The sequence below is a fragment of the Podarcis muralis genome, chromosome Z (assembly GCF_964188315.1).
Source record: "Podarcis muralis chromosome Z, rPodMur119.hap1.1, whole genome shotgun sequence".
Classification (NCBI taxonomy): Eukaryota; Metazoa; Chordata; class Lepidosauria; order Squamata; family Lacertidae; genus Podarcis; species Podarcis muralis.
This window is the reverse complement of record NC_135673.1, coordinates 17,430,687-17,453,805: the sequence shown is the minus strand read 5'-3', so window position 1 is coordinate 17,453,805 and position 23,119 is coordinate 17,430,687. Positions and strand designations below refer to the sequence as shown.

General features: G+C 46.9%; 1 protein-coding gene across 3 annotated transcripts in view; it reads left to right on the top strand.

The window, feature by feature from the left end:
• The window catches only part of VAV2 (vav guanine nucleotide exchange factor 2), a 157,215-nt gene that overhangs the window by 108,077 nt on the left and 26,019 nt on the right, over positions 1–23,119 (top strand). For all 3 annotated transcript variants that reach the window (XM_077922582.1, XM_028714438.2, XM_028714441.2), the window contains exons 4-11: positions 5,247–5,315; positions 9,107–9,209; positions 11,661–11,759; positions 13,552–13,620; positions 14,324–14,424; positions 15,996–16,095; positions 17,024–17,119; positions 19,803–19,871. In XM_077922582.1, coding sequence (XP_077778708.1) covers positions 5,247–5,315; positions 9,107–9,209; positions 11,661–11,759; positions 13,552–13,620; positions 14,324–14,424; positions 15,996–16,095; positions 17,024–17,119; positions 19,803–19,871 — 706 coding nt within the window. The remainder of the gene's footprint in view (positions 1–5,246; positions 5,316–9,106; positions 9,210–11,660; positions 11,760–13,551; positions 13,621–14,323; positions 14,425–15,995; positions 16,096–17,023; positions 17,120–19,802; positions 19,872–23,119) is intronic.

Genomic DNA, 23,119 nt, shown 5'->3' with positions numbered 1-23,119 from the left:
AAGTTGGAGAACTGTGTGGAGCTCCTTGAGCTTGTTGGAGGAAAGGTGGGATATAAATGTAAAAATAATGAAATATAGAACAAACAGCCTATCACCAGAATAAAACACATTCAAGGGGTGGGGGTAAATTCTCCAGAATGCTGGGCAAAGAAATACCGTATTTTTCGCTCTATAGGACGCACTTTCCCCCCTCCAAAAATTAAGGGGAAATGTGTGTGCGTCCTATGGAGCGAATGCAGGCTCCTTGGCTTCAGCGATAGCAATGCGAAGCCTCCAAAGCGCAGAGGGAGCGCTCCCTCCCCCCTCCGGAGGCTTTGCGTTGCTTTTGCTGAAGCCTGGAGAGCGAGAGGGGTCGATGTGCACCAACCCCTCTCCCTCTCCAGGCTTCAGGGATAGCCACCTGAAGCCTTCGGAGCGCAGTGCAAGTTCCCACTGCGCTCCGCAGGCTTCGGGTTCCTTTTGTTGAAGCCAGGAGAGCAAGACTCTCCTGGCTTCAGCAGAGAGGGAGAGCTGCGCAGCGCCCCTTCAGCCAAGCGGGAGGAGAAATGGAAGGGGCTCCGTTTCTCCTGCCGCTTCGCTGAAGGGGCGCTGAGCAGAGAGGGGGAGAAGTTTTTCTCTTGTTCTCCCCCTCTAAAACAAGGTGCGTCCTATGGTCCGGTGCGTCCTATAGAGCGAAAAATATGGTAAGCCACAGCTTGGAGAAGAGAATATTTCCCAGCCTCGGACTTCTGCTGCCAAAGAGCCTTGCCAATGGACCATATTTGGTGGTAGCATAATCAGCAAAACCCTCCCAGGTTCAATCCCCAGCATCTTCTGGCAGGTTTGGGAAAAGACCCCTGTCTGGAGAGCTGCTGCCAGTCTGTGTAGACAATACTGGGCTAGATAGACGAATGGTCTAGCTCAGGAGAATAGCTTCCTATGTTCCTACTTGGAGATGGAGGTGGGGAGCACGGGTTTAAAGTTCATGCTTCTGAATCCAGAATAGCACCTCTTGGAGATTTTTAATCATGTATGATGAAATTTAGGCTGCAGGAAAGGGAGAATTATGAACTGGAGATCACCTGGGTGAAGTGGGGTCAGAATACCACTTACAAGTAAGCCTGCTTTTTATGTGGCATGATTAATGCTCATTGCAGGCAAAGAAAAGGGGACAGAAAAATTATGGATGATGACCCAGCACTTGTAATTACACGGAGGTGCTTGCTTGGCTAATTGGGAACAAGTACTGGTGTGTAATACCTTTTGAGCCGCCAATCTCTCTTCTCTCATTCTCTAATTAACAAAAAATCCCTGCAGTGTAAGAAAGGTCCAGGAAGGAGGAGGAGGAGGAGGAAGAAACAAATGGTATGGGGACTCCATTACTTGCGCCATGGCAGGATTAGTCTTCTCCAGAGTGTCAACACAGTTCTATGAAATATGGTCTATTCCACTCCACAACGAAATGGATACACAGTAGATTCAGGGCATATCACACCATTTGTGGGAGCTGGAATTTACTGTAGTTCCCATTTGCAGAGTATGCAGAAGGCCATCCCTAGGTCATTTGACCCTTTAATTAGCAACAATGGAGGCAGGGTGCTTCTGGGTGCCTGTCATCAGAAAGAACAAGAGGGGAGAGTGCTATTGTGTTCAGTTCCTTCTTTTGGGGTTCCCTTAATGAGCATATGGCTGGTCATCATGACAACAGGATGCTGGCCTCTAGCCTGATCCAGATAGGTTCTCCTTAGGTTCTGCATGCTAACTCCAGTGTTGAAGGCAGTAATGCTTCTGAAAAACCACTTGCTGGGAGTCACAAGTGAGGAGACTGCTGTTGCTATCACTTTCTGCTTGTGGGCTCGCCATTGAGGCACCTGGTTGGCCACTGTGAGAACAGAGAGCCTGATTTGGTAGGCAGGGTCTACCTCCACTGTGAATGCCAATTGTTGGAAATCACAAGTGTGGAGAGTCTTTCTGTTTCTGCATACGGTGTTGCGCTCATGTCCTGCTACTAGAACTTCCATTGAGGCATCTGCTTAGCCATGGTGAGAGTAGGATGTTGGGCTGGATGGGCTCCTTTGGCTACATGCAAAGCCTCCAGGCCTTTTCATCTTTTAAAAGAGGCCTAGGACCCTCGTACTTACGGGACTGCCTCTCCTAGTATGTCCTGCAGAGGACCCTAAGGTCCATGAATAATAAAAGCTTAAAGGTCCCACGCCCTAAGGAAGCCAGACTATCCTCCACCAGGGCCAGGGCTTTTTCAGTGACGGCTCCGACCTGGTGGAATGCTATGTCCCACGAGACTAGGGCCCTGCAGGACTTGATCTCCTTCCGCAGGGCCTGTAAGACAGAGCTATTCTGCCTGGCCTTCAGTTTGAATTAGCCTGATCCTTTATTCCCTTTCCTCTTCTATGATGAAACCCTTTCTGGGACCCCACATTTAAATTCTTCCCTGATCTCCTTGCTGGTCCTAATAGGACCAACTTGGCCAGTTAGCCCCAGTGATCATTTGATGTCTACTGACTGGGGTCCCCCCCCCTCAAACGACCCCTGAATTTTATTGATATTGATGCTGCATTTTATGTTGTATTTTATGCTGTTTTATGCTGTCCTTAAGTTGCATTTTAATCAATGTTTAATATTTGCTGTTAGCCGCCCTGAGCCTGGTTTTTAAACTGGGAAGGGCGGGGTATTATTATTATTATTATTATTAATTACTATAGTAATAAAAAGATGTGTTTGCTGAGTTTTAAAAAACAACAGCTTACAAACCATAAAGAAACAAAGAATGACGGTTGTGTTATTGCAGTTGAGATAAAATAAACAGAAGGTGGAGTACAATTTTGCAGACATCCTAATAAAACAGATTCCACAAAGGAAAGCATTTTGGGAGTAAGAGACACAGATCGATAAGGTAGTCTTACCCCTTATGCCCCCACTCAACCATTTTGATCAACGTAACTGGCTTCTTACGAGTGCCACATAACGCTCATTCTGCATTTGTAAGAAATCAATATTTTAGGCAGAGTATCAAGCAGTATACAACTTTTGTGTAACAATAGTAACAATAATGACTGAGTAGTGGCATCCCCTTCTCCAAGAAGGATATCCTACATGGATGGCAGACGTATCTCTGGGGCACATCAACTGAAGAAAAACTCTGAAATGGTTTGCTGGGGAGTCTTTAAAGACCTGTAGGGCCTTTGGGGGCAGCTGCCACATGCCTGGTTGCTTTGACAACCGGATATTTATGCATGAAGCGGGATTTAGTGTACAGCTCTGCCATGCAGATGTGCACCGACTTGACCAACTGGGACATGGCATCAAGAACCATCTCTTCAATAATTAAAAGGAAGTTGTCAAGTTCTTCAGGCCGAGAGGGTGACTGACGGGCCCTGAGATTTCTATTCCACCTTGCAGTAAGTAATTCCTCATCATTGCCTCTCTATCTCCAGCCTAGCTCTGCCTTTGAAGGAGTGCCCTTTGGCGTTCTAGGAAACGAAGCTGATTAACCCTCTGCTCCACCTGAATAGCCAACTGAACAGGCAAGCTTAGGAAATCAAGTTGACTTAAGGGTTGGCCCCTTGTTTTCCCCAGAAGCATTCATCTACATCTGTCATGGCCCCTGGAAAATTAATCCTCAGCAGTCAGAGTCCTCAAGCACCTACAGCTCTGAGGAAGAGATGGATTGATGCCCAGAAGGCACTAGAGCTTGCTGCTGTTCCTTGCACCCCGAGCAGACAGCTCCACCACCCATCTCTGATGGCTCATCCACAGACTCCTCGGGATCGACAGAGTCCGGAGTAGAGATCCCACTACTGGAAATCCCATTATTTCAGATGAGCCAATGGATGAAGAAGGCAGCACCAATCCTTTAACTGAGGAGGAAGAGGAGCTTTGGTGGATGGATCCTTCAGTCAATGACTTAGCCCTGCTTTGAGAACCAGTCCGTTGCTGCAGGGCTTTGCTAAAATAACATTGATGTTTGGCCTCCTCTGCAGGAGCATTATCCATGGTCCTGAACTCACACCTTGGTATCTCTCAATGGTGCCGATTCTTGCCTTGCCTTGGGAACCAAGAATAATTGAATTCCCCATGTGTAGGACATCACCTCTCCATGGTGGTGGACATGTAGTCCTCTGAAGCTAAACACATTGTATGAGAGAGCGAGAGCGCTACCCCCTGATAACAAAGTGCTTTTAAAAAATAAGAAGAAAAGAATGGTGATGATGCCAAAGCAGTTTGCAACTGCCTGGGTCATTTGTTTTGATGGGGGAGGTGGTTTCACAAACTCTTGGGTCCTGGGCTTCACCCACAAGGGGCGGTCCGAGTTCTTCACTGGTTATAGTCACCTGGTTGGCCACTGTAAGACCAGGATGCTGGACTGTATGAACCACTGCCCTGATCCAGCAGGTCTCCTCTTACACTGTTAACCCCAAGAATCCTTGAAAGTGGTTCAGCATTCATCAGAAACGTCAGGCAATGAGGAACTGCATTATTTGTTCAGGAAATTGAGTCATGGAGGATCTTAAATTCTGATCTCTTCCTGTATATCTAGCACAGTTGACATTTTCTTCTACCATGTAATGACATGGATTTGGTGTCATTCAGAACATAAGATGTGCCAAAAGGCCCATCTAGTTTAGTATCTTGTTCCTCACAGTGGCCAACCAGATGCCCCATTGAGAAGCCCACAATGAGGACCTAAGTGCAACAGCAGCTCTCCCCATTTGTGATTCCCAGCAGCTGGTATTATTATTATTTATTACTTATTTTATTATTAATTGCATTGCTATCTCACCTTTTTCTCCAATTAGCTCAAGGTGGTGCACATGGCTCTCCCTATCTTCATTTACGGTAATCCCCATAACAACCATGTGAGCTAGGTTAGGCTGAGAGGCAGTGTCTAGCCCAAAGGTAACCCAGTGAGCTTCATGGTCAATTAGGGATTTGAACCCTGATTACCCATGTTCTATTCTAGCACTCTAACTACCACACCACACTGGCTCTCCATAAGGCCCCTTACCATTGATGGCTTTAGTCTCCATGAATACAGAGGCTCTGAGTAGGAACCAAAAGTTCATTCTCCAAACCAGTTTAACCTGCATATCAGAGAAGCAGCATTGATCTCATATTTGCATTCCTTACTTGTCTTATCCTGTTTTTAAAAATAACGTAAAGCAGATGTTCTCATATTTCCAGGTCTTCCCAACTCTTATTCTTAGTAGACTTAACACTTTCTCTGTATCTCCCCACCCTTTACTTTCCAGGCCATTCCCTTCAGAGGAGACCACAGAAAATGATGATGATGTCTATAGGAGCCTGGAAGAGCTGGCTGAGTAAGTATCTACCAAATAATGGATTCTGCCATAGGATTTTATTGGTTCCTGGTTTCATTTTTTATTTGGGTATAGGAGTGGGAAACCTCAGGCCCATGGTCTAAATATGGCCTTCCACTCCCCCCTCTCTTTTCCTTGGATTTCCCCAAGCCACACACTCTTCTCCCCATACCACATCTCTTCCTAGCCCTGCTTCACACCCCCATGAGCATTGTCTTCTTCCCATGCACCTTCTCCAGAGTGACCCCAGGACCCGATCCTCAGTGGCTGATTCAACTCCTTTCGCTCTGCTTGGGCAGCTCTAAGATGCTGGAGACTGGGACCCAGTTTCAAAAATAGTAGCAGGTCTCTAACCTGCCCCCTCCTCCAGGATCCCAGACCACAATGACTCTGGTTCTTCCTTCGTTCCTGAGTTCTTGTAGTAGATAGCTGGAATTGCAGATTTCAAGGAGAGGAGAAGCCGAAAGTTACTGATGTTTCGGCAAGAGAGAAGCCCTGTCCCCACCCACCCCGGTCCCCTCTTTCTCCCTGCTATGCAGCCTGATGGAATAGCTGCTGTGGATGATGGCTGAAGGAGGAGCTTGATGAAGATGTTTCTCAGCAGCGCTAGCTGATTTGCTCTCCTGCAGATCAGTTCCAGAGCTGAGGGTATGAAATAGTTTTCCAGGGCTGACTGCCGTAACTTATATGAAGTTCCCAGCATTCCAAGCCAAACTGTGTTAGGTTAGGTCGTGTGTGTGTGTGCGTGTGGTATCCCCCCACCCCACCCCTGCCAATGCTGTGTCCCCTACAATAACCCAAGTGACAAGCTGAGATGCGCTGCTTCACCCACGGGCTCTGCTGTGTGGTGCGGCAAAATGCTAAAACGATCATTGCTGGGTTGCTATATAACCAGAGTTGACAGCCCATCCCGGTTGCTGTCCTTTGCAAAAAGAACGGGTTGCGATGCACGGAAAGGGGGATGCTGCAAGTGACCAAACAGAGGCAGCAGCATCCAGGAAGTCCGTAAACACACACACACACACACACACACACACACACACACACACACGAGGTTCTTAAGCTATTAGCAAAGGCTGGCTTCACATGCTGCTCAGATCTGCCACTGTCAAACCAGCAACTGAAATTATTTAACGGCAGACTCGTTGATCTTACTGGAGTGGATTGGTTTGCTGCAGGTGTGAAGAACCTGCATTCCTCCAAATGTTGCTGAACCACAACTCCTACCATCATCCCTGGCATTGCTTGCTGAGGCTGATGGGAGTTGTAGTTGCACAAGATCAGGAATGCAGAAGGTTTCCTGCACCTGGTTTGCTGCAAGCGTAGCCCTCCAGACCTCTCTGTCTAGCCCTCACGATTTGGGAAAAGCCATGTCCTCTGTCCTGGACAGTCATGGAGAATGACTGCCCGGGTGATCTCTCTCTCCACCCTTCCCCACTTGTCTCTTCCGTGAATGGTGAAGGGTGTTAGCTTAGTGGTAATGCACCTGCTTTGCATGCAGAAGATCCCAAGTTCAATCCCCAAATGGCATCTCCAGGGGGGGCTAGGAAAGGATTCCCTTTCTGAAATCTGCTGCCAGTCAATGCAGACAATACTGAGCTAGATGGACTCAGTACATGGCAATTTCCTATGTTCTATTCAACTCAGCCCTTTATTTTGAACCACGAGTGCTAGAATCATTTTTAAGGCCACAAAGCTCAGGAGCAGAGTATCTGCTTTGCATGCAGGAAAGTCCAGCTTCAATCCCCAACAGCATATTCATGTGGAGATCCCCTGTCTGGAATCCTAGGGAGCCACTGCCAGTCAGTGCAGGCAGTACTGAGCTATATGGACCAATGACCTGATGCAATATAAAGCAGCTTCCTTTATTTCTGCATTTCTCTGAGCCAGAGATGGGATTGAGATAAGGGTACATCCAGGGGACCCCAATGGTAGGAGTAAATATAAGCTTCATCATGGCTGGCCAATGATGTGACCCTCTTACCCCCTAGATAATTTGGGCAATTAGGAGACCATCATTCCCCTAACAAGCAGCTAGGGAATGGGTGTGACAGAGAGTCTTATCTCCAGCCAACACTTTCTAGCTGTTTTTGTTTTTAAACAGCTCTCGCAGAGCCTCAGCTTGCAAGGCAAAGTGCCATTTTTCACTGCAAAGAGCTGGTGGCGATGGAGGAGGAGGGAGAGAAAGGCAATTTCTGCCAGTGCCCTCTTTAAACTCAGCAGGAGGCCAAAGCTCACATCCCGAGTTCAAAGCCAACCTTTGCTTTCAAAGCCAACCTTTGCTATCAGAAGTCGCTGAGTGCCTGCTGCGGAAGTTGCCGGAAGGTGTGGGTCCCCACATTGGGGTTTGGCAACCGCTGGACAGAATCATAGAAGTGCAGAGTTGGAAGAGACCCAAAGGGACCCTACTTCAACTCCCTGCAGTGCAGGAATGACGGCTAGGAGACAGAATCTGGAGACTAAGCAAATTTGATTTCCCTAAAAATGCTCTTCAAAAGCCCCCTTCTATGAATTCTGGATATATAGCAGAGTTGGGGAAAACATAAGCCAAGAGAATGAATGCAGCTCTCTGGCCCTTGGGCGTGTTCCTAGGCCGTTCCGCTTCCCAGACCACATCCCCCATGAGTCCTACTCTGTTCCCTCCTCAAGGACTTCTGCCACCTTTATTGAATGAATGATTGATTACAAACTTTATTGATTTAAAAATAATAATAATTACGAAGCATAAAGTGTTGTCTTCCAGTACAAAACCATGTGCAGATGTTCAGCCTTGAACTATGATAATGCCTCTTGCTTGCCTGTACGGAGAATAAAGAGGCAGCATGTTATTGTTGTTGTTGTTACAATTTATTATTTGTCCTTCACCCTAAGATCACAGGGCTGGTTAAAAATCGAAACTCAACATTAAAAACAGCTTAAAACTGCTTAAAATAACAAAATAAGGTGCATCCTAAAACACGCATACCTCAGGTGCCAAAGACCAAGGTAAAGAAGCATGCATTGGCCATACATTGACACCTCTGTGGGAAGGGAGGTCTTCAACTTAGGGGCCACCACAGAGAAGGCCCTCTCCCCCTGGTCCACCCTGCCCCCAGCCTCTGAGGGTGGAGGACCTACGAAGAGGGCCCCCTGTGCCCATCTCAGCATCTGAGAGATGTTGCTGTGTTGTGTGTGCATGTGTAGAAAGCTCTGGCTAGGACACGGCTAGAATGTAGCCTACCATACAAAGCCAAAAGGCACATTTGTTGCTCTCTGTCCATGTGTGCCTCTGGGCCTGCCCACCCTTGGCATGCTGCATGCAGAAGGTTGCCCATCTACAAGATTCATTTACCGTATTGGCCTGAATATAAGCCCCCCCCCCCCATATTCCGACCATGAAAAGTTAAAGTGCAGCTTAAATTCACGACCTTACAAAAATGGGCTTTTTTTTACAATATCGCTGCTGAAACAGACATATGGTAAAATGGAATTGGTGTAAGTGCCTGCGGAATTTTAAGGGAGCAGCTTATATTGGGTTTTGTCTTTTTTTCTCCCCCCCCCCCCAAAATTTTTTTTTTAAAGGTTCGGCTTATATTCGGGTACAGCTTATATTCAGGCAAATATGGTATATGTTTAACCATTTGGTTTCCCCCCTATATACATAAAAATGTATGGCTGTCGTCACGCTGCAGTTCACGTAACCACCTTTTATTTATTTAACATTTTCTGTGCGACTTTTTGCACTTAACCATGAGCGTGGCCTGCTCTGTTTCTTTTGATGCACTAAACAACCCTTGTTGGTTTTGTTCCAGCGAGCACGATCTGGGGGAAGACATCTACGACTGCGTCCCATGTGAAGATGAAGGGGATGACATCTACGAAGATATTATCAAAGTGGAAGTCCAGCAGCCCATGGTGAGGGCATCATTGAAGGCCTGAGCATGCTCAAATGAAAATGGAAGGAAGGGCCTCAGCCTCATAACTTTTTGGGGTGGTCCCCTTAGCTACTGTTTTTAGAACTGAATATCAGGAGGGGAGCAATCTGAATAGAGCTGTGATGGCGGTGGGTAGCCACTTGAATGATTTGGGGGAAGGGCCATAGCTCAGTGATAGCGATAGTGTGGATCAGTGATGGATAGTAGATCAGTGATAGTGTGGGTGCTTCCACACTAAAATACTGTTTTCTTACCAATGCAGAATGATTCTTATGTGCCACTTGTAATGGGGTGTGTGTCTCTTATTCCCATCACTAATGACATACCCACACCCAATAGTTTTTTTGTTCTTGTTTGAAATGCACCTTCTTCCTCCCTCTCTTTGGGGTCATCCTGCACACTAAACCTTCACTTCTGCGGCTTTTTAGATGGGGAAACAAAACATTTTGGGAGGTCATCTGGAGTATGGGGAGTGCCTTCTGCAAGGGGGGGAGAGAGAGTGAGATAAATGTGTAAGGGAAGCATAAAAATAGCAAGCAGATGACAACCTGCCCTGGCTAGCTGTCAGATCTTCTCTCTTGAGGCTGAGAAAGTTGGGATGTATGGGTGGCTCAATTAACCAGCTGCACGTCTTCTCCTGAGAGTATTTTTAGATTCTGGCAAGTGTTGACAGACATTGCCCTGATATTCTGCTCCCTGGGGGACACCTTTCCCCCTTTTTTGAGCGGTGTGTTAAAAGTCATGCAAAGTCTGCTGCTTTCAAAAGTGAGGATTTTGGGGCTTTTCAGTTTATAGATTGTGGATGGAGAGAGTAGACAGAGAAAAGTTTTCCTCTCCTCTCATAACACTGGAACTGGTGGACATCCGATGAAGCTGCGTGTTGGAAGATTCAGGACAGATAAAGTCCTTATTCACACAGAGCATAGTTAAACCATGGATCAGACAAATTCATGGTGGAGGAGGAGGAGGAGAGGGCTTTTGTATGGCTACTAGCCATGATGGCTCTGCTCTGCCTCCAGTTGGATGTATCAATGCCAGTTGCTAGAAACTGCATGAAGGGAAGAGTGCTCTTGTGCTCAGGTTCTGCTTGTGGGCTTCCCATAATGGGCATCTGGTTAGCCCTTGTGAGGACAGGAAGCTGGGCTAGATGCAACCCCTATGGCATGATCCAGCAAGTTCTTCTTTCGTTCTTATGAGTATCCCTAAGACATATTAGCAGCCTTTGCAAGCCTTTGTAACTTATCCCCAAAATGTGCAGCAAAAACATTTTTAGAATATCCAAATGAAATGGGTGATTTGTGATGCAAAATGTCCTAACCCTTCTTGATTTTCCCTGTGTACCCCTTCCATGCTTCAGATCAGATATATGCAGGTAAGTGTTCCCGGCTATAAGTGAAAAGAGTTTTTATCCATTGCATGTGCCATGGTGCCAAGCCCAGGTTTGCATGCTTGGAAATGGACATCTCAGGTGCCTTTTGTGCCTCATTTGGAACATGCATAGATCTGGCTATTTATTTATGAACTGATTTTTTTGTTTTTGTTTTTGCCACCAATAGGTTACAAAGCAATTTACACCTCAAAAAGTAAAACAATTCATTGGTTAGCATAAGATAGTATTAAAACAAAACAAAACATTCATTCATACACTTAGAATGTGGTAGGACAAGAAGGGGCTGCAGTAGAAGCTCCAGCACACCCTGCAACTGCCCTCTTAGCCACAAAGTGATGAGGGTAGCTATCATTTTCTCCCTTAAAGAGCACATAAAGTTGAAGGGGGAAGTTGGCAGAGTGACCCTCTTTCCCATTTCCTCAAGTAACCCTATATGCTCACGGCTGAGATTAATTCTACTGGGTCCAACTTTTACCCAGATCCCTTGGGAAAGTGGAGTGTGTGCAAGAGAAGGACTGGTTTTGGAGGGTGGGGTGGGGTAGAAGTGACCAGAGGAAATAGTACCCAGAGCAGTCCCTCCAAAACCCAAATGTTCCCATGGGCCTAAGAAGGTTGGCGAGTCCTAATCCAGGAGCTGTTTCTGGGAACGTCCTGCCCCATGTGTGTCTAGCTAGACAAAGCTACTGATGATGGCATTATACTGTGGTCTGATAAGGCAGATTCCTTCATTCCTATTTTAACCTTACTGTATTTTCAGTGAAAGAACCATAGCTCAGTGGTAGAGCATCTGCTTTGTATGCAGGTGGCCCCAGTGCAATCCCCAATGGCATCTCCAGGCAGGGCTGGAATTACCCCCCCACACACACCTAAAACCCTGGATTGCTGCTGCCTGATAGCATAGGCAGTCCAGTGGTCTGGTTCTGCATGAAACAGCTTCCCTTGTCCACCTGAAGGTATCCCTAAGTTCCATTCTGTTGAGTTCAGATCAAAACGAGCAGCTTAGATATGCTAACATGCCAGTGTTTATGTTTTCCCCTCTAGAAAATGGGCATGACAGAAGATGACAAAAGGAATTGCTGTTTGCTAGAAATCCAGGAAACTGAGGCCAAATACTACAAGACTCTCGAAGACATAGAAAAGGTGAATGTCAAGTGCAAATTGCTACATTACATATGTCAGTGCATTTGACGCTTGGGCTCTACGACGGGGATCTTACAATCAAAATTTTGACAATAGGGAATAGGTCTAGGTATGACCTTGTGGGCCAGTCTCTCTTTCTCTCCCCCCCCCTCCCCATCTCCTTCCTGTGGCCTAACCTACCTATGCACCACCTTAAGCTCATTGGAGGAAAAGGTGGGAGATAAATGCTGCAAACAAACAAGGAAAGGAAGGAAGGAAGGGAGACTTTAAAACAGCCAGACCACCCTCCCTTCAAGGAAAACGCCCCCTGGAGCTGAAGGCATCGTGAAAGGAGGCGGAGGGTTTTGTTTTTCTGTCCTTGCTGCCAAAAAGTTTTTTTTCTCTCCAACATCCAGCCCCCTCTCGTGCCCAGTCCAGTGACAGCTTTTAACAGACTCATTACTCTTCCTGATGGGCAGGAGCTCCACAACCGTTCTGATAAGGACCCGTTCCCTTACCTCCCTTTGATGGCCTTCAAATGATAAGGGAGCAGGGCCGTTTATCTTGGGGGTGGGTGCATCTCGCCAGCCCTGCCTTTTAATTCATTTTGATGAATTATGGTTTGGTTTTGCATTTCAGAATTGTTTAAAACCACACACACACACACACACACACACACACACACACACACACGTATGTAAAGATGATGACTTCAGGAGCATAATGTGGAGCCAGGAGCCAAGCAATTACTTTCCCCTCTGGTGATTAAGCAACAGTGTAAGCACATTAATGTTTTTAAAACATGAAATTAGCTCCACTTACAATTTGTTTTTTATTCCTTGGCTAAAGAAAAAAATATATCAAATGGATGGACAAAGAGAGGTTTCGTACGCTGAATATTTAGTTAGGGCAAGAGTTGCTCTTTTGTTCAGATCCTGCATGTGGGCTTCCCAGAACAGGATCTGGTCGGCCACTGTGGGAACAGTTTGCTTTTATTGGATGGGCCACAGGCGTGATCCAACAGAGCCTTGCTTAGGGTCTCTTGCTGCTGCTTCTTCACTACTGAAGGCAGGGTGCCTCTGAATACCAGTTGCTGGAAAACACAGGAGGGGAGAGTTGCTCTTGCAACTTTGGTCCTGTTTGTGGCTTCTGGCTAGCCAGAAGACCAGGATGCTGGACTAGATGGGCCTTTGGTCTGATCCAGCAGCCAGGCTCTTTTGACGCTATACCTCTACTCTCGGAGGCAGCATTGCCTCTGAGTTTCTGGGACTCTCAAGTGGGGAGAGTGTTGCTGTTGTGCTCAGGTCCTGCTTTCAGTTTTTCCCATTGGGGCATTTGACTGGCTACCGTGACAGCAAGATGCTGGACTAGGTGGTCTTTGACCTGATCCAGCAGGGCTCTCAAGTTCTTACTCCCTTGTGGGCAGTGTTCTGAGGGCCATGCAACAGTGGCGGGTGGGGCCAGAGACAAAAGTGGCAGAATAAATTATATGGCTCTCACCCTTGTACAGTAAGCTATATTCCAAGTCATAGGTTTCTAAAGATACACAAACACACACACACATCCTCCATTCAGGTAAGCAAGAGACATGATCACAATTCAAGGGCACCTTCCAGCCAGGCAAAATCACCTGAGGAAACTGCAGAGCAAGACCGATGAGCAGCACGAATATGGGAGACGGAGCATGGCCTGTTGGGAATTTCATGTGCTAGATAGAGAGGCTTAGATGACCATGTTAGACTCCCTCACCCCTGCTGTAGAATTTGGGTGTTGTGGCCTATGCTTCCCACCTTATTCTGTTTCGCTTTTGCAGAACTACATGAATCCATTGAGGCTGGTTTTGACTCTACAAGAGATGGAAGCAATATTTATTAACTTGGAGGTAATGTTGTCTAAGATCCGGACCTTTAAATCTCTTCTCCCCTCCTTCACACAAGCTGCAGATTCAGTTCCTTGATTTAAGGAACCTGGGTTTCAAGTCTGACCCTGCTGCAGTTTACAATTCACTTTACACACAAGGACTTTCTTTTAAGAGTTTTTGAGTGGTTAATTATGGTGGCCTGAGTGGAGCTTTTTTGTTTCTAAATAATAAGTAAATTGTATTTTCTTTCGCATAAGTGGGCACTGACAGAGGAAGAGGAGTGGGGGGGAGCGCACCGCCCCTGGCAGTGTGATCCTGGTGGGGTGCCATCACGGCTGCCCCCCCCGCCCGCACTGGGCACCACGCCCCCACAGGTGGCGTGCCATGCCCCCAGAACACGCACCCAGTGGCGGAGCTTCATGCTCCGGCACTGGGGGCAGAGAGCAGGTGGGAGCGGGGCTGGTATGCATCCTGGTGGCATGGTGCGCCGCCTGCAGGGGCGTGGTCCGCATCCTGGGGGCGTGGTGCCCAGTGCGGGTGGGGGAGCAACCACAATGCCACTCCATCAGGATCGCTCTGCCAGGGGCAGTGCGCTCCCCCCGCACTCCTCTTCCTCCACCAGTGTCTCCACCCCCCTGTGCCAGAGCATGAAGCTCCGCAACTGTAAGTGGGCATAACCTTTGGGTACTATATCTCTCCCCCTTTCCTTTCCTTTCTTTTCCAGGACCTCATCAAAGTCCACTTCAATTTCCTGAGAGCCATCGATGTTTCCATGATGTCTGGAGGGAGCAGCTTGGCCAAAGTGTTTCTAGAATTCAAGGAAAGGTAAAAGAAAAAGGAGGAAAGGAAAGTGGCAATTGGTGGAGGGAGAGAGAGAACATGTCAGGGATTTGTGGGAACCTCCTCCAGGTGTTCTCAGAGCCCCAGATGATTAGTTGCATGGGGCATACTGATGGCACATCACTGTATTTCAACCCAGGTCTCCTGCCACCACAAAGGAAGCAGGATGTGGGAGTCCCAGTCACAGAATTGTAGAGTTGGAAGGGACCCACAAGGGTCCTCTACTCACAGCTAATAAACCCCCCCCCCCGCAGGAACAAAAAAGGGGGGGCAACTTTGGATGAGACTAGGAAACATATCCCAGGCGTGTTCCGCACACCCCCCTTCTGGGGCATCCGAACTGTGCGATGGGTGATTCTCTTGACCTCATGCATAATCTGATCCACATCTGGTGAAAGATCTCAAGAGCTGGGACTTGTGTCCTGGTGGGAATCCAGAGGCTCTGGCTGGGGAGGAATTTATAGAGAAGTGAAGAAGGTTTTCAGCAAGACCGCTGGAAACTTAATCAGAGGGACTTCGGTGCAACTCTGATGCCAGCTGTCCCTGTCCGAATCGTTTGGCACTGAAATCCTGGCCTTCCTTCGAAGTTCCGGCCCCAAAATGCATTCATGTCAAGCTTGGCAGCACAAAGATTGCAAAGGCTCCAATTATCTCCCTCAACGAGCCGCCCAAGGAAAACTGTTTCAACAAAAAAGCATGTGGCCAAATTGGCTGGAACAAGAAGAAGGTGATGCAAGAAGAGAGCAAGATATTATGTAAAGGTCCACCCAAGTTTGTGTGTGTGTGTGTGTGTGTGTGTGTGTGTGTGTGTGTGTGTGTTCCACCCTTTACACAATCCAGATTCTGGAACAGTTTCATACTGGCTAAGATTTCTGGTTTCTCCTTTGGATAGTTTAGGTCACACAAGGGCGGAGAACTTTTCTTTTTTCAGCCCACTATTCTGAATATTGCTTTTTATAGGGTAGGGTAGGATATTATTTTTTATTATTGCTTATTAAATTTGTATACGTTCCTTCATCTGTAGATCTCGGGTTCACAGCATAAAAGTACAATATAAAAACACAAAATGCATAATTAAAACAAAACCAAAAAAGCCGTAATCCCTGCTCTCCCGGCCTCTTCCTATGAGCCCATTTAAAAGGGGTATAAGATGTTAATCAGCCCAAGGCCTGGCTGAAGAGGAAAGTTTTTGCCTGGCGCCTAAAGGTGTATAATGAAGGTTCTAGGGTAGTGGGCACTGGTGATCAGTTTATGCAACCACTTGGTTCCATAAAGTTTGGGGACCACAGCTTTAGGTGGAAGCTGGAGCCAGAGCAATCCCAGCCTGAATCTTGGAACCTAGAACGCACCCCAAAATCCAGTGCATGGATTGTATGTACTCTGCATGGGGCTCTTTTGGAGAGAAGGGAGAGGTAAAAATATATTAAAACTTGTGTCAGGGGTGGGATTGTCACATCACCAATGTTAACTAGGGTTGGACTGTGTGCCATGCCAAAATGAGCCAAGCAGAGAGCCAAAGCAGTTGTCAAATCCTTCCCCCTTCTTCTTCCTTGTAGGCTCTTGATATACGGCGAGTACTGCAGCCACATGGAATATGCACAGACCACGCTGAATCACCTCATGGCCAACCGGGAAGATGTTCAGCAGAAAATCGAGGTGACTGTGCGGAGCGTTTTTGGTGGGTGCGGGGAGAGGTCAGCAAGTGGGTGGCCAGCCTTTGAAAGGGGATTAGATGAATCCATTGCTATCATTGGCTTACTAGCCACAACAGCTGTGTTCTCCCTCCATTGTTGGAGACAGCGTGCTTCTGAATACCAGTTGCGGGAGATCTCTCCAAGTAGAAAGCTAGAAAAAGTGTAAGAAGAGGGTCAGGCCAAAGGGGTCCCAGCTAGTCTAATTCTCACAGTGACCAACCAGATACCCATTATGGGAAACCTGCAAGCGGTATTTATACCCCACCCATGTTGCTGGGTTTCTCCAGCTACTCTGGGTAGCTCCCAACATAATAATAATAATAATAATAATAATAATAATAATAATAATAATAAAGCAATAAAACATCAAAAACTTCCCTAAACAGGGCTGCCTTCAGTTGTCTTCTAAAAGTCAGATAGTTGTTTATTTTCTTGACATCTGATGGGAGGGCACTCCTCAGGGCAGGTGCCACTACCGAGAAGGCCCTCTGCCTGGTTCCCTGTAGCTTCACTTCTCACAGTGAGGGAACTGCCAAAAGGCCCTCGGAGCTGGACCTCAGTGTCCAGGCTGAACGATGCAGGTGGAGATGCTCCTTCAGGTATACTGGGCCTCAGAAAGTAGAGGTATAGCATAGCCATCATAGCTAGTCACCACTGAAAGCCTTATTCTTTTTCTGAAGCCTTCCATGTTAATGGCCATCAATGAAGGAAGAGCTCAGCTTTGATCCCTGATAGTCTAGGCATTGTTTTTTAGATGCAAATTGGATTTCCACAGTCAGAGCAATTGAAACTAGATAATTTCTTAACAGTAGCATGAAGTGATAGTCTTTTGAAAACATTTTCTTTTTTTCTTTTTTAAAGTGTTCTCACTTTTCTCCCCCCTCTTTCAGGAATGTACGCTGAAAGTTCAGGATGGGAAGTTTAAACTGCAAGACTTGTTGGTGGTGCCAATGCAAAGAGTTTTGAAGTATCACCTCTTATTAAAAGTAAGTGGGTTCACCTGTATTCTGATAGGGGCAGAAATTCCTTCAGCTACAGTGTGTTTGGGGAGGGTGAGGGAAATTAAAGTATATAAAGCAAATCAAGAAAAAAATGCTAAACGTTTCTTATGAATATTATTATCATTATTATCACAATTATTATTACATTTCTACCCCCCCCCCCATTTCTTCCAACAAGATCAGGGTAGTGTAAACAATTCTCCCCCTCTTCATTTTACGCCTACAATAGCCCTGTGAGATAAGTTAGGCTTAGAGACAGTAACTGAGCCCAACATTACATTCAGTGTGCTTTATGGCAGAGTGGGGGATTTGAACCCGGGTCTCCCAGGTCCTACTCTGACACTAACCACTGCACCACACTGGCTTTCAGGAGAAACTGTAGAAGAGCATATTTGATTGATGTATGCATTGATATTTGATTGAGGAATGGAAAGGAGTATGGCAGATAAGAGTATAGTCAGCTAAAATCTCTAAGAGCAGGGAAACACACCCATGCTTGAAACATCTTGTTGCAGGTCCTGCTTTTTCCCAGGGATTCAGAGCCAGATATCCCTTATCTGAACCCAGGACTCCAGGTGTTATTCCACACCTTTAATTACAGGGCTCAAGTTGATGGATGTTGCAACTTCTACCACATCTACAGTTCCCTTCAGGGCAGCTTACAGCCCTTTATCAAATTCAAATAGAAAATTAAAACTCATCGATGTCAAAGCAATTAAGCAAAACTACAAGAAATAACATTTAGATCGAAAAGGTCACTAACTTGTTTCAGTTTTCATCAGTTGTCAGGTCAATGGGCAGCAAAAATTTGCTGCCCTTTGTCTTCTGAAACAGCCCTGGCTAAGCAAATGGAGTTTTCTTCGTCCTGTGGCAGGTAGTCTTTTGGATGAAATAAGGTTGTGGACCTCAGCTTGTGGAAAGGAGTGATGCAAGCATCTCCCAGTTTTGATCTGTGCCATGTTGGCAGATGTGATGTGATCAGCCTGACAGCATAGGTCACATCAGATGCCCTCTCCAGAGTGGCCTTTAGCTGCAACGCTCCACTCCTCTCCTCTCCTCTCCCTGCTGCCACCTCACTCTTGGTTCAATATCCAGCCTGAGGGGCAGGTTTGACGAAGTCTGAAAGTTAGACAGGAGTTTGAAGTTGGCAGAAGGAGAGCAGCAGTGTGTGCAGAGTTAGCCTGGAGAAAGATGTCCCCAATGCACACAAGCTACAGTCCGTTATACTAGCTCCCTTGTGCGAAGCTCAACAACTCCCATAAAGTGAGTTGAGGCACTTACCTGAATATGCAGAAGCTGTGTCTATGGGTAGGCAAGGTGGCAAGTAAGCCCCGCTCCCTAGCATCCCCTTGCACAGCATGCTCAGCCCCCAGTTGTCCCTGCAGGGTAGGCCTGTGGAGGCTTGTGTTGGCACTTGTTTGATCAAGAGCAATACCTCTCGTGCAAACGCGGAGCCTGTTCAGTCAGGGCCTGGGTATTTCGTGTTCAAGCAGATTCTGTTCCGCAATAAGGAAGAATACAAGCTACCGTATTTTTTGCTCTATAAGACACACTTTTCCCCTCCTAAAAAGTAAGGGGAAATGTGTGTGCGCCTTATGGAGTGAGTGCAGGCTGCGCCCAGGAGGCTCAGGGTGCGCACCAATCCCTCTTGCTCTCCTGGTTTCAGGGATAGCCATGCAGAGCCTCTTGAGTGCAGCCGGAGCACTCCTGCCTCTTCGCTCAAAAGGCTTTGCATTGCTTTCTTGTTTCTTGTTTTTCTCCTCTAAAAACTAGGTGCGTCTTATGGTCGGGTGCGTCTTATAGAGAGAAAAATACGGTATGTGGACTTGCAAGATTGTCAGCAGGAGGGAACCCCCCTGCAAATCCACAGAGGACTGTTGAAGATAGATTCTGGGGCTTAGCCTGGGACTCCACTGAAACCCCAGTCCCCTTTCTCTCATCAAGCTCTATACGCCTTTCTTATTTATTGCATTTCTTTTCCACCTATTTCTCCAAGGAGCTCAAGGTAGCATGCATGGTTCCTCCCACTTCTCAATTAATTCCCCACAACAACCCTGTGAGGTAGGTTAGGCCAAGAGGCAGCAACTAGGCTAAGGTCACCCAGTGAGCTTCACGTGGCAAAGTGGGAACTGAACCCTGATCTCCCAGGTCCTAGTCTGACACAATTAAGAGCTACGCTGCTGCTAAACACTTTTTCCAGGAAAGGATGCATAGCTCCCCTCCCCACATTTATTTCCCTCCACCCTCTTTCGCTCGTCTTTTTAAATGTTAATAATTGCACCAGCGTCTCCATGCAATGGAGTTTTTGTGAAGCATGGGCTTGTTGATCCTCATTGTTTTGCAAGGAGGGTCAATTAGCTGATGGGGAAAGAAACCTGCAAATAATTTGCTGATGCATGAAATTCCTTCTGTTAGCTCTGGGTTCGCTGAGCTGCCACAACACACCCCTCATGGGTTACTTGCTGGATGATTGTAACAGGCTTCTGGTTCGCAGCAATACACAGTGGAGGTGGAGTCATCACACACACACACACCCTCACTTCCCTGCTGCCGGTGATTCTGTGGCTGCAGAAAGTTTGCCACTGATGCTGGCTTCCAATGTGAGGCTCACGCTGTGGGATGGAGCAAGGCATCAACATGCCTCTGACATGCTGCAGTTTCCTTTCAGGAGCTTCTCAGCCATTCATCGGATCGGCCAGAAAAGCAGCAGCTCAAGGAAGCCTTGGAAGCGATGCAGGTAGGAGCCCCAGTTTTTTTTTTAACCAGGTATTGGGGTGGGGTGTATTGTTTCAAGGCCACACTTGTTCCTAATCTTCCAAAGTTCCAGATATTCTTATAGGCGAATCCATGGAGGGTCACAATGGCTGTTTGACCTCCGCTGTTGGAGGCAGTGTGACTCTGAATGCCAGGTGCTGGAATCACAGGAGGGGAGGGGAGCTCTTGTGCTCAGGTCCTGCTTGTGGGCTTCTTCCCACTGGGGCATCTGGTTGGCCACTGTGAGGACAGGAGGTTGGACCAGATGGACCCAGCTGCAAGGCTTTCATGCTCCGAAGTCCACAGTCCCAAAGTTCGATCTATCAACTTAATCTGTCAATCATATCTGTTTCTCTTTTCCAAGCTGAAGTTCAGTTCACCTCTGCATCAACTTATGGTTTTCTCTGCTGAGTTTCCACACTGAAGCAGCTCAAAGCAAAACAGGAAACAATGCAAGTTGAAAAACCATCACAGCAACAGTCTAAATGCTACAGTAATTCCTTTCAAAGTGCCATGCTCCAGTCCAAAGGAATAACTCCTTTTGATAATACAGATGACATTGCAACATTTTTCTATTCATGGTCAATTAAGACATCAGTCGTTAAAGCCTGTCCAATGATCCCAGCTAGTTCAAATATCTAAACCACAGTAAGATAATATTAAACATTTCCAACAAAGACACTGAGGCTACTGAGCGTCTGCCAATGGATTCCAATGAGTACTCAAAATTCTAAAAAAAGCCACAGCAAAACATGTCACTTTAAATGCAGTGGTCCATGAAATCCCTAAAAGCAATCAATTTTTTTGTGATTCTTCTTTGGAATGGGGTTGGACTAGAGGATCCTTTGGGGGCCTTCCAACTCTAGGATTCTGTGATTCTATGAAACATTTAAAAGCCTCTTGAAATAAAGGTCTTCCATAGGTGTCTAATGGGTAAGGAGGGCAGGATATTGCTGGCTCTCCTTGGAGGTGGCATCCCCTGATATGAAGAGAGGCTCCTAAGGCTGCAGATTGGGAAGTCATCAGGCCCTGGACAAACTACCTTCGGGGACGCATCTCCCTGACATTCTGAACCTTTGATTGACCCCTGAAGAGCCCTTGAGGTCCCTCAAAACATGGTTTGAAAGCTCTCCCTGGATTCCTGAACCCTCCTGAAATAGGCCACTTCCTGGAATGCAAGGAGATGGTGGCCACAGGCAACTCTTGGCTCACTCCATTACGCTTTGGGTGTTGTTTGCCTTGCTAACTGTTGCTGCCACTCAGTGTTTGAAACCCTGGGACTGTGTGACCCTTAACAAGCACTGTCACTTCAGCCAGGGATTAATCTTCCTTATGTTGGGGAAGCTGTGGAAGGTCAGCACCCCCAGGGCTTGTCTTGGGAAAGTCTCCATCCCTCTGACTTAATCTGAACTGACAGGGCAGAAAGTGTGTTTGGATGGGGGGGGGGGAGAGATGGAGGAGGTGGGAGACTATGAAAAGAAGTGGTATGCGCGCGTGCACCCCCCCCCCAATGCACACATTCTAAAGATACAGTAGGGCAGAGGTTGCCAACATGGTGCCCTCCAGATTGTGCAGACAGCAATTCCCATCATCCCTGACTGGCTGATGGGAGTTGTAGTCCAAAACATGTGAAGAAGGACAAGTTGTTGAAGGCTGCATTACAGTCTTAGAGCAAGAGCTGCCTACATTTCTTCCCAGTGTCTCTGCACGAGATGCTGGTTTTGGGGGAAGGTTATCCCAGAGCACTGACAATATGCAGCAGCGTCCTGTGAAGGCAGGTTCTTCCTCTTTTTCTTCCCCTTGGGACAAAAATAATCACCAAGGACTCCGCCCCCAAATATGTATGCACTACAGGGGAGAGGCAAAGATTAGATCAGGCTTCCTCAACCTCGGCCCTCCAGATGTTTTGAGACTACAATTATCCCTGACCACAGGTCCTGCTAGCTAGGGATCATGGGAGTTGTAGGCCAAAAACATCTGGAGGGCCGAGGCTGAGGAAGCCTGGATTAGAGGCTGTCAAAGTTTGCACAGGGACTCAACGGGCAGTCTGTTCTCTGCATGAGTGCTCGGGCTCACAAGTGTGCCTGTTTAATTTATTTCTGGTGGTACACATACACACAATGGTATAGAAAACAAATGTGCTGCTATCTTTCCTCAGCCTTACACCATCTGCCGCCCTCTCCTGCCCACCAGGGGATTTGCAGCACCGTAACCAAGGGCTCCCTTCTGCTCAGCGATTGTATTTCTCACAATGGCAAACCTTAAAACACCCCTGAACATTCTATGCAGGTCATCACAAGCTGCCAGTGGGCAAGCTCACATGCAAGTGTGGTGAGGGACACCACCATGCTGCATGTGTTTTCTGCATGAAATTTTGGTGGTGCCATGTAAAATGCAAAACAGCCCCTGTTGCAGTGTGCGCATTTTGGGGACTGGATTTTTTAAAATTATTATTATTTTACATTTATTGTGTCTCACTTTCTATCCAAGTTGCTCAAGCCAGCATTATGTCCTGTCCCCTCCCCCCCCCCCCCGTTCCTCCCTCACAAACAACCCTGTAAGGTAAACTGGGCTGAAAGAGAGAAAGTGAAACAGTGATTGGTGCAAGATCACCCTGTGAGCACCTGTCAGTCTGAGTGGGGGGGTTTGAACCCTGGTATGTCCTGACTCCTAGTCCCAGCCCTTTAACCACTGCACAAATTTCATCAATTTTGAGCTGCACCACAGCTCCATTCAAGAGGACCCTGGGATTAAGAATTCCCATGGAAATGGGAGCAGCAATTGCTGACGTTTGCTTATTCATCCCATGTCTAGAACAGAGATCAATCCGTCAAATATAATCAGCATTTGCTGTTCTTGCTACTTTCAGTTCGCAAATGATACATAATTGATTACGCCCCCCCCCCAATTGGGTTGCATTAAATGAAGTTCACCATGCCCATAAATGTCAATGAGTCTACTCTGAGCAGGACTAGCACTGGACACCATTCATTGCACTTCCTTTGCCACTGAAATCCGTGGGGTACAGTAACGTAATAATGACATAACTTAAGTAATTAGTATATGAAGCCCATGACAACTTGGGTCCAGTTCACCTCTAAGAGCACCTTACCTTCTGTGTACCCACTTGGCTGCTTTGATCAGAACTGGCCCTGTTATAGGGACCATGTAATACCCATCCCAAATTTGTAAGAAATTGAGCTTTTAGTGCAGCAGCACGTATACTTTGGA